The 12,387-nt window shown below is 29.9% G+C and overlaps 1 protein-coding gene across 3 annotated transcripts in view; it reads right to left on the bottom strand.

The window, feature by feature from the left end:
• LOC111639281 (potassium voltage-gated channel protein Shaker-like) overlaps positions 1-12,387 on the bottom strand; it is a 135,552-nt gene that overhangs the window by 78,406 nt on the left and 44,759 nt on the right. For 2 of the 3 annotated variants that reach the window (XM_023385117.1, XM_023385121.1), the window contains one exon: positions 10,549-12,118. The exons of the other annotated variant lie outside the window; for it this stretch is intronic. In XM_023385117.1, the coding sequence (XP_023240885.1) occupies positions 10,585-12,118 (1,534 nt within the window). In that variant the 3' untranslated portion in view covers positions 10,549-10,584. The remainder of the gene's footprint in view (positions 1-10,548; positions 12,119-12,387) is intronic. 3 annotated transcript variants of the gene reach the window in all.

Genomic DNA, 12,387 nt, shown 5'->3' with positions numbered 1-12,387 from the left:
TAATAACGAAAGAAAAGAATTCAAAACTAAATCGCAACCAATTATAGTGAAATGTGCCAATTCAGTTGTCAAACAAAAAATTATAAATAATATTAAAAAGAAGAAGATAAAAATAACTACAAATGCGTGTCATATTATAAATGAGGAATATAGAATATATATAAATGAACATCTTACTCCATATTATAGAAATATTTTCTATAAAACCAGAATGTTAAAAAAACAAGGAAAAATATTAAACACTTGGACGAATAACGGAAATGTGTATTTAAAAAAGGATACTTCTTCTCCAACAATTCGGATACCAACATTGGACAGTTTAGAGAAAATTTTTCGGAATGATTGAATTATTAACACATACAAAGATAGATGACTTCTCCAAAAAGGGCATATTCGTGTTTTATTGCAACGTAAGAGGTTTAAATAACAAATATTTAGAAATACTTAAAACAACCGAGGAATATAACTGTAACTTTGATGTATTGGCTTTTTGCGAGACTTGGACAAATGATGTAAATCCTCCACCATATACAAAAGACTATCGGCAAGAAAAAATAGAAAGAAAACCCAATCAGCATGGATGCATAGTAATATATATACATAATGATAAACATTATGAAGTTGTTTCAAATCTAACTTTCACAAGAAATTATATAGATGTAATTACGATAGTTGTAGGTAATCTGATGTTGGTAATAGTCTATCGTTCCCCATCTACAAACTACGGAATTTTCCTGGATGTTAGAGGGCCTAAATGAAATACTATTACATAAATCAAACAAATATGGAAAATATAAATTACAAATAATCGGGGATTTTAATATCGATTTACTTAAAAATAACTCCTCCGACACCTCCGGACTGGTAGCCTAAATCTTTGCTTTGCTGAAAATTTAACAGTTCTGGCTGATTTGAATCAACCAACTAGATACGGAAAAAATACTCACTCTTTGATAGACTTTGGTCTAACAAACGATAGTGCGTGTCAATTTTTAATACATCAAAATTTGATATCTGACCATCTACCTATCATCGTCTTTACCCCTGAAAAAGACCATGATACGGGGATAAAGAACAAAGCAATCTACCGTAGAATTAATAATTCCTCGATTTGCCGTTTACGTCATGCTTTGTCGTCTTGTTTCTCCTGGAGTTATTACTATAATTCAAGTTTGACAACTGACCAATTAGCTGACTATTTATACACCATCTTACTCGTTTTTATTGATAAATATCTTCCGACTAAAGAATATGTGAAAAAAAATAAAATTAGCAGGAAAACATTCTTAAAGAATTTTATATCTGAACACACGCTCACATTAATTAAATGAAGAAAACTTTACTTAAAACAGTCAAAAATAAAAATTGGACGACTTTCGAAGAATGAAACAAATACTTAGAGGATATACATACCTTGAATAAACAAATCAGAAAAAAATATCCGTAATGAAAAGAAAAACTATTACAATTTTCTGTTTTCTAATGTTAAATCTCATTCTGACTTCTGGAAAAGTATTAAGACGTTACCATTTCAGGTAACCAGGACAAAGAATAAGGCTAAAATAGATCATTTGAATTACAAGGGGAAAATGATAAATGATGAGCGCACTTTTAGTGACATTTTTGCCGAACACTACAGGTCCTTGAACGGCTTCGCTCCAGATGTCTTCGGCAATATCAATTCGGAGCAACATAGAACAAATGTTAGTATTTCTAATACTTTATTTTTGGAAAACACAACGGCCTTAGAAGTCTATAATGCTATAGAGGGTTTGAAAAACAGCACTCCAGACATCATTTAAATATTCTTAATTAAATATTGATATCTTAAAACACATATCTGATATCTTAGCTTAACCATTATCGCATCTGATAAATAAATCTTTTGAAAATGGTTACTTTCCGGAAAAAGTAAATCAAAACTTAGTTTTACCATTATATAAAAATAAAGGATCAAAAAATGAAATTGAAAATTATCATCCCATAATAATAGTGTCAATGTTGGCTAAAATTTTCGAGAAGATTTTTTACAAGAGATTTTCAACTTTTATAGACAGATTCCAGGTTATTCACAGAAACCAATATGCTTATAAACGAGGATTTTCGACGGTAGATGCTTTGTTGCATTTGAAACAATCAATAACGTCACAACTTGACAAATCAAAAATAGCAATATCAGTTTTTGTGGACCTTTCAAAGGCATTTGATAGCTTAAATCATGAACTTTTGTATCAAAAATTGCAAACTGTTGGTCTAAGAGGGACTCCTATAAGCTGGTTAAAATCATACTTGTCAAACAGAATTTACTTTGTAAAAATTGGACAGATTATCTCTAGCTCTTTCAGGACAAATAAGGGCGTTCCTCAAGGTTCAATCTTGGGTCCACTGCTTTTCAATATATATATTAATGTTTTTTTTGTGATTAATCAGGATTTATTTCTTCATAATTTGAAGTTTAGACTATTTACAAAAAATCAAAATTAACTTTTGAGTCCATCTTTATCCTTATTACACTACCATAGGAGTAACAGTCACAAAAAAATTTTTTTCTGCTTTGAAGAACTCTTCTTAAAACACAGGTAAAAATTGGTAAAAAATCCCAATGGTTAAAAAAGATCAAGTGTCAGCCTTTCTCTGTAGGTTTCTGACACTTTTACAATTAAAAACACAAAGAAATTCTTCACACTATCATTTTTATCCATTTTTTTTTAAACTTTTAGAGGGCCAGAAGCAGTTTAAAAAAATGGATAAAAATGATAGTGTGAAGAATTTCTTTGTGTTTTTAATTGTAAAAGTGTCAGAAACCTACAGAGAAAGGCTGACACTTGATCTTTTTTAACCATTGGGATTTTTTACCAATTTTTACCTGTGTTTTAAGAAGAGTTCTTCAAAGCAGAAAAAAATTTTTTTGTGACTGTTACTCCTATGGTAGTGTAATAAGGATAAAGATGGACTCAAAAGTTAATTTTGATTTTTTGTAAATAGTCTAAACTTCAAATTATGAAGAAATAAATCCTGATTAATCACAAAAAAAACATTAATATATATATTGAAAAGCAGTGNCTAAAAATTGAAATAACTGATTATAACATAGAAAAAGTAAATGCTATTAAGTTTTTGGGAGTAACTTTTGATGACAATCTGCGCTGGAATAAACATATAGATGATGTTGCACTTTCCCTGGCAAAGTATACTGGGATAAATAAGAAAATTCAAGCTTTTTTAAATACATCACTCTTGAAACGGCTGTACCACACTTGCATTGAATCTAAAATAAGATATACTATTGCTATATGGGGAACCGCATCTCTATACGCTGTTAATAAACTTCAGATGGCACAAAGTCGTTACATGCGTTCAATTTATAATTTAAACTTTATGGAATCAGTATCTGAACTCTACCGCACCGATAATATTGACAACGTTAGTGAAATTTACAAGAAACAGATTCTATTGGAGGGTTTCAAATATATAAAGGGCAAAAAGGAAAACAGCTTCCTCAAATTGGTATAGGAGAATGTCGCAGATCAACACGAGATACTCGTAAAATTCGTGAGTATAAATTCCCAATTAACAATTGGGAAGATCTAGAGGTGGAAAGATCTGCACCGATCTTTCATTTAATCTTCTATTGGAATAGTCTGTGCAACGATTTACGTAGCATATCAAGTTATGAAATCTTCAAAAAATGTAAAAAAAAAACGGAAAAAACTTAAGCCACAGTGATATTTGTTCTCAATTAATTTTTGGACTTGAGGTAGAATGTAATTTTCTTTCTCAGCTCGCATCCTGTTTTTGTTTTGTTTTGTTTGTTGTTGTTGTTGTTGTTTTTGGTTTTGTTGATTTTTGCTTTAAGATGCTTGTAAAAGACCAACCTGGCCACAGTGTCTTTTTGAGAAATAAATAAAATAAATATAAAGGAAAAGGAAATAAATCAGCTGTAAGATTATTACAATATTCACGTAATAGCAAAAAATTAAAATAATTTTCATAATTTTTAAATATCTAGTGTATAAATTCTGCTTGTGCATTGGGAGGATTTTGAAGCATAAATTAATTTGTTACAACATCAACGTTAAACAACGTAATTTTGTGCATATTAACGATATGTTAGCGTATAAATATGCAAAACAGTTGCTGCTTGATATTCGTCGTCATGAAGCTTTCCAGCTAGAAGAAAGAAACTGCGTGTTGTAGTCCTGATGAAGAAAAGTTTTTCTGTTGAGAAAACAGCATTAGAAGTTGGTGTTAGACGTTGGAGTGTATCCAGAATTAAAAAAAATAGTGAGCTATCATATCACAAAAATTTAAGAACTGGCAGAAAGAAAAACGTTGAGCGCCAAAACAGAAAGCCATTGCGTGTGTTTGATAACGAGTGGACATTGCGATATATCATCACAAGTAAAGAGGGAATTGAAACCTGGCTTAGGAATAGAAATGAGTACTTCAACTATCCGCAGATGCCTAAAACGTAACAATTTGAAAGCCCAAGAATCCTAAACTTAGCAACTTACATAAACAGAAACGTCTTAATTTTGCTAAATTCTATAAAGACTGGACCTTAGAAAATTGGAAGAGGATTTATAGTCAGATGAATCCAAAATTTTAATAGTTGTTGGTTCAGGTGGTGAAAATGGGCATGGACTACATCGATGAAGTCTATAATTGAGCCAGAAGTACAAACAACAATGAAATTTGGTGGTGGTAGTCTTATGGTCTGGGGCTGTATTACATATTTTGGGCCTGGAATGCTAGGTTCTTTATCTAATAGAACGGATAATGTTATTTAGACTGAGATACATGACAATTATTTGTTACAATCTGTTGATTATTAACATATTGATAGGAGCTCTTTCATTTATCAGATATGTAATGATCCAAAACATACATCCAGGAGGGCAATGTCAAGGCTTCAGGATCAAAATATTAGCCCGCTTGAGTGGCCGCCTCAATCGCCCTATCTCAGCCCAATTGAACACACCTGGTCCCCTCATAGTCGCTTGTCTGACTATGCAGCTCCGCCTGAAAGCATCTACCAATTATGGGAATGTGTACAGGATGAGTGGAACAAAATAAAATTGCACGATTGCAGATTATTATTAATTCTATACTTGATCCCATTAAAAAGCTTTTAAAGGCCAAAGGAGATTATACTGATTATTGAAGTGTACTTTTTCCAAAAATATGATATAGATTTTTGTCATGCATTGGGAGGATTTTGATGCAATGTTCTTTGTTACTATTATTAATAAAATAATTACGTTGTTCAGATAATTATAATTATATACGTAAACATAAGTATGCAAACAAATATGAAGTTTTTCGTACTAAATGTGCTTTGCAACAATTTTCAGTTCTTCAAAATAGTCTTCTGCGTTCTTTTGTGAGGATTTTCACGCTTACTGTATATTTGAATCTAATCAAATGTTTAGTCAGTGTTCACTCATTTTCTAGATTAAGATAAAAATATCAGAATTAATTTGTAAACATAAACTTAAAAAAACTTAAAGAAAGAAATAAAAATTTTTAATCAGATATAGTTGTAAACGACGAAAAAATTTCATTCTCAATTATAAAATGTTTCATTTACTGTTCATTAAAATATATCGGATAGAAATTTTAAATAATTTTTTTAATAATGTTTGTACTTTTATCATAGTTAAATAACTAAATGTTTTAATTCTTCAAAACAATTAAGCAAGTTTTGCATAATCTACTGTTTATATATAATCGAGTTGGATTATTAATAATAATAAGCGCAGAGCCCAAACAGTTAGGAGTTGAAATTTGGTACACTGTTAGGGTACGTCAAGAGAACGTACACTAAGAAGGGATTTTTCGAAATCCCCCACGGGGGAGAGGGAGAGGATTAAGGCTTACCCTGAAGAACTCTGCTTCTACTGTACTATTTTAGATGCAGTTTTTTACGTTTTTGATTGCGTTTTAATAGGGTGCGTACACTAAGAAGGGATTTTTCGTAATTCCTCCCTCGGGGGAAGTGTTAACAATCTCTTATGGAAGTGTTAAGAATGAACCGTTAACAATGGAAATGTTAAGTAAAAATGGAGAAAGCGGCGTGCAATATTAACGGGCGCAGATGCGTTTTATGCGTTTTTGCGGAAAATCGAACATATTTTTGAACCCATTTAAAAGTTCTCTAATTAGTCTGGAAACAGGGGGACTATTTCTTGCATTCTGTGAAAACGGGTAAGGTTGGCTATAATGAAATAACCTATATAATCTTCGTTAATGAAATAACCTATAATGAAATAACTTATAATGAAAAATGATAAATGAAATAACCTATATAATCTTCGCTATCGTTACTTTTTGCCCGAGCAACGCCGGGCTTATTTGCTAGTTTAGTTAATAATTGTATGATTATCGATTTTAGATCGAATATAATTTTCTGCTATAATTCATGTTTTCATCATTCAAAGATATTTTGTTTTTATGTTACTTTAAGTTTGATTGATGGTAGGATGTAATGATTGCCTAATACAACGTCCAAATATACCTAAGCATTCTAATTTAGCAAAATGTCTTACAATATTTTTTCTAATTCCCTTTTATTCCAAACTTTCCATAGTTATTTTAGTAACTACAGAACAAGTATTATTCTATTAAATGTTTGATATTATTTATAGATACGGAATAATAATGCATCTGAGTTTCATCAATGTTTTCATGAATCATGAAAATGTTATTATTAGTAGTTTCCATATCGAAACGAGTAGTATTATTCCATTAATTTGAAGAGTTTGTGCTGATACGACATTGTCACTACTAGAAATTACATATTTCCCTAATACATTCTGAAAATTCATTATTTCTTACTGAATTCTACGAATATCATTTATCCTGCAAATCTTGTGTATTTATACATCGTTGTAATACTTTCGAGATCATGCTAATTGTAAAATGATCTATGAGGAATGAAATTTGATCCATATTCACATATTGAATGGCGGTTGCTATTTATGGTTCTTTGCCCAATCATACCCAATCATTAATTGAACTGCAATTTGAAAAAATTTGTAGAACCTATACTGTACATTCCCGCTGTCGTCTGCCTGTCCTTCCTTAATCTGGAAAATGAAGTTAGATAGATGAAATTTGGGACCAGATATGGAAGGCTTTGGTGGAGTAGACCCCGATTAACTGTATATGAACTTCTGATGGAAATTGATGGAAATCAGAAGTCACGTTATTTAAATTCAAATATTTTCTCTTAAAAGGAGTTAGATAGATGACCTGCACCACTCTTTTGCAAGCAGGAAAATTATGATGTACAGAAGCCCGGCATTGTGACGATGTCTTAATAAATAATGGCTCGTTGTTTGGTATTTCTAATTCGAGTAATAGCAGGCATTTTATGATGCTTTCTAGTATTGAATCAAATATTTCTTTGAACTATTATCCTGAGATTTGAAACAAATTTCAGGATTTTTAGTATTATCTATCATAATACTAAAAATCCTGAAATTCAAATCATAAATCAATCAATGTCATTAATGTTCTAATCATAATTAATCAATCCTGGCAACACTATCTCTTATTACGAAGCCATTTCATTGAAGACTTACAGCTTTACTTTTATGTACAAAATCTCTAATTCGTTTTTTTCTTTGATATTTAATTAATTCACTTGAAACAGCACATCAATTTACTTAAATATCGTATCTATCTATTATTATAAATTTCTAATTATATAATATCTGCTCATGTTCTTATTATTTGTCAATAATAAATACAATCAAATTTTTCTAGATGTATTTTTTTACTTTTGATAAAGAGCAGATAAACGAAGGATGAAATAAAAAATTATTCTGCATATTTATTTTAAAAAATTTTTGTATTATATTTAATAAAATCAATATTAAATTTACCGTGATTTTGGACGAATCAATTTAAATATTATTGTTAGTTTCTAATGATGTTTTTAAAATTGTGATTGATCAAACATTTTATATTTTCAGATTAATTTTTACCTGTTCAATAATTAAAAGAAAAATAAGTAAATAATTTGGATAACTTTGTTAATAATAAAATTATTTCTTACTATTTTAAGATTTTTATGAATGATATTAAACTTAACCATTATCATGATTCATATTATATATGTGTTACTGCAAACAAAGTTATCATCAGATATAACATTATTCATTACGTAATATAGTTTAAATATTGATTAAATGCACTTAATTCAGTTTATTTTTCAACACGGAATAAATCAAACAATCCATCAATGATAATACAATTATCGTTTGAATTATATCTACTTATATCGAGACAAAGGATAATAAAAGTTATTTTTGATGTAATGATTTTATTATATTTTATTAATTATATTTATTGGCAAAATCGAAGGAACAAAAGGATAAGACAAATACTAAAAATTAAAAAAATAGACTTCTGTCACGATAACATTAATATCCCAGCGGAGATAACAATTTTTATTGCTGTTGGGTTTAATAATGTGTTTTGCATAATTTGAAATAACATTTTTATTGCTTCAATTGAGGAATATTAACATTAAGAATTAGTAAGTTAATTTAGCTGATGATTTCAGCTCTTACTTTCATATTTTCGAATAATAAAATTTTTCGTAATTAATGGGATTTAAGAAATTAATTGTAGTTTCTAACACAGTCGATCAAAAATAGAGTATTTGGTATATCATTGCAAATTATATATATAGCATTATCATTTAAAAATATATAATAATCGAATCCTTTCATCCAATATTTTTATTTCAACTATCGCCAACTATCCATAACTTTTCGTTTAACTTTTGTTCTGTCTCATATATTAAATTTTAATTACAGTCGATCCCCCTATAAGATCATTGATTTTTCCGTTTTATCTGAATTACATGTTGTACGAGTCACTTAGATTTTACAAATATGTGAGCCGTTCACAGCCCGGCACACGTATTTGTAAAATCTAAGTGACTCGTACAACATGTAATTCAGATAAAACGGAAAAATCAATGATCTTATAGGGGGATCGACTGTATTACCTTTACTTCTTTGATGAATAATACAAAATTAAAGAAATATATTATTTACAAGCTATTTAATTTCATTTAACTGTCAAATTTCGTATGGAAATAATACAGAGTACTTGCAGTAAATAAATCACGTTGTTTCCATAACGCAGAAGAAAATGATTGATTTCTTTAAATATATTTATATCTCTTCACATACTCTGGCAACATATTTTATAAAATTACACATTTAATGAAGAGGTATTAATTTTATTTTCTGATTCCTACTTTCTAAAAAATTCAGAAATTGTAGTAGTTGTAAGTAAAGTTTATATGCTAAATCTATATTTTTACTTTACTAAATCCAAAGCATTTCTACTTTTTAAAATTTTTTTCAGGAAGTGTAATTTCGATGTAAAAGTTACCTTAGATTTTCAATGCTTTAGAAAACTGTTTGGAAATTAATCTCTATATTTCATTTCTGTATTCTTTAATTTCCTGAAATGAATTGTGTATCTTTAATCTTTGATAAAGCAATTAATGAGAAAAAAATCTAAACAATCAAACACAATCACTAATTCCGGCCATAGCATCAAATATCCCTAAATATTCTTTTGTTTTTCAAAAATGTTTTAAATATCTTTAGTTTTCTTATAGATTTCTTTAGGGGCAGATGCATGCTCTTCGTAATATGATTTCAGAATGTAATTCACTTTGGAATATACAGTATTGTATTATAGCCATCATTAAAACACTGGAATTTTATTATAATATCACACGATTTGACATATGATATTTTTAATAATAAAAACAAAATTAATGTTAATAATATTCACTAAATTTGTAAAATTCACTAAATTGCTGTGAATAATATCGACATAATTTTTTATAATTTTTAATTTTTATCAAATTCCTATTAAATTTTTATATATTTTTCTGGACTGATCCAATAAAACAAATTGTTGAATTAGAATTAACAACTATTTTTCTCGATGGATATTATGATGGTGTGAGATATCATTATTGTTAAATAAATTTATAAGCATTGTTATTCAATTCAGTTTTCTACTTCAATGCGTTACTAGATTAAAAATACTGTTAAACTATAAATTTCAAAATTAAATACAAAAATTATTTCAGAATTCTAAAAAATAAAAATAGGAAATTTGATAAATATAAGCAGCTTAATTTTTTAAAAGTATAATTTTTACTTATGTGATGCAAAGGTGTATTCATTCAATGTTATGAAAATTAATGCAGTATATGAGCTACATATACTTTTCATTCAACCTGCAAAACTTACACATGATATTCTACGATGATGATTATGAAAATGTGATTTGAATAATTCTGACAAATGATAAATGATTATTTTTATATATAAGAAAAATTATAAAACAATCATTAAAGTAATATTTGATAAAAGATTTGAATAAATCATATAAAAAGTCATCAGTTCATATGGATTTGAAACAACCATTGATTTAGATATCAATAGATTGCTATTAAATAAAAATCTATTCTACACTATACTACACTTGCCTGAGTAGAAAGGATACACAATAACAGCCTGCTGGCATATAAAGACCAATTCATCAGACGTCAGTTTCAAATGGAGAGGAATTATTCTGGTTATTGTTATTGTATGAATACATATAATTGTGTTTTTTCTGAAATTCTTCATTATTGATAAATATTCCATCTTCTGAATCTAAGATATCGGATGCAGAATCAGTCATAGATTCTCGTTTTAGTTTGCTACCAACAGTGCCCGGAAGATATGGACAGCTGATTACATGATTAAAATTCTGCGACATCATCATTTCCTGATCCGTTTCTCTGTGATAGAAATAATTGAAATTTGAAACAATAACTGGTACAGGAAGAGCAATTGTCAACACACCAGCAATTGCGCACAATGAACCAACAATTTTACCCCACACCCCAATAGGCGTCATATCTCCATAACCAACAGTCGTCATAGTAACTACAGCCCACCAAAATGCATCTGGGATACTTTTGAAATAAGATCTTTCAGAATCTGCTTCAGCATAGTACACAGCACTAGAGAATAATATCACACCAATAAACAAGAAAAATATGAGCAATCCTAGTTCTCTCATGCTTGCTTTTAATGTACGTCCAAGAATTTGAAGACCTTTAGAATGCCTAGAAAGCTTAAATATTCGAAAGACTCTGACAAGACGAATGACTCTCAGAATAGCCAGAGACATTGCCTGATTATTTCCACTTCGGTCTTTCACAGTAAGGGGTGTTTGAAGGTCTTTCTGTTCTGCCACAACAGTAGCTAATGTGATGAAATAAGGAATGATGGCAACTAAATCAATGCTATTCATCGGATCTTTAAAAAAGGCTAGTTTATCAGGACAGGCTAAAAAACGTACTAGTAATTCAAAAGTAAACCAAACAATACAACACGTTTCTATAATGAAGAATGGATCGGTTGTTTTCGGCACTTCATCCTCCACAACTCTTGTCATGTTATTGGAGGTGTTAAATAGACGGTAATGTTTGAATTCTGGCAAGGTTTCCAAACAAAAGATAAAGATGGACGCGAGAATAACAATTACTGATATAATAGCTACAATTCTGGCACCTTGCGAACTCTCTGGATATTCAAACAATAGCCACAGTTTTTTATTCCACTCAGTTTTAGGAAGTGGTTTTTCTTCTTCTTTTATAAAACCTTCATCTTCACGAAATTTATTAAGAGCTAATTCACCTAATTCATAGAATTTGATTTCCTCCGAAAATACATCCAAAGGGACGTTAACTGGTCTCCTGAGCCTTCCTCCACTTTGATAATAATATAAAATGGCATCAAAGCTCGGCCTGTTTCTGTCGAAGAAATATTCATTTCTCAATGGATCGAAATAGCGAATTCTTCGAGTGGGATCACCCAAAAGACTGTCGGGAAATTGATTGAGAGTTCTTAGTTGTGTTTCGAACCTTAGTCCGCTGACGTTGATGACCACTCTTTCGCAGAAGTCGTGATCATGGGGAATGGGTTCGAAGGCAGGCATCGTTGGCGAGGACACTTGGTCGTTGGACGGGATCTGTTGTCCATCATTTCCTCTGACATCCTCGCTGCTCAACTTGGGAAGTGACCTAAGGGAATGAACAGACATATTAGAAGTTGATTAGAAAGCATTATCAGCCTCCATTTGGAGCATGTAGGTGAAGTACATGGATAAAGATGACGTATGCAATTCGTATGTTGAAGATGAAGAACGGGGAAAGGCCCCCAATTTTATATTTTTTGCACTATCTTAGTCTGAAAATTTTTATTTAGATATGTGAAATTTGTGTTTTGTGAAATAAAAATCAAATAAGGGTTATAGCAGATATTTTATTATAGTATGCTGATTACTGATAAA

This window comes from Centruroides sculpturatus, unplaced genomic scaffold (genome assembly GCF_000671375.1).
Source record: "Centruroides sculpturatus isolate CEXI.00-Female unplaced genomic scaffold, Cexi_2.0 scaffold1125, whole genome shotgun sequence".
Classification (NCBI taxonomy): Eukaryota; Metazoa; Arthropoda; class Arachnida; order Scorpiones; family Buthidae; genus Centruroides; species Centruroides sculpturatus.
Note: the sequence above shows the minus strand (reverse complement) of the source record. Positions and strands in the feature narration are given on the sequence as shown.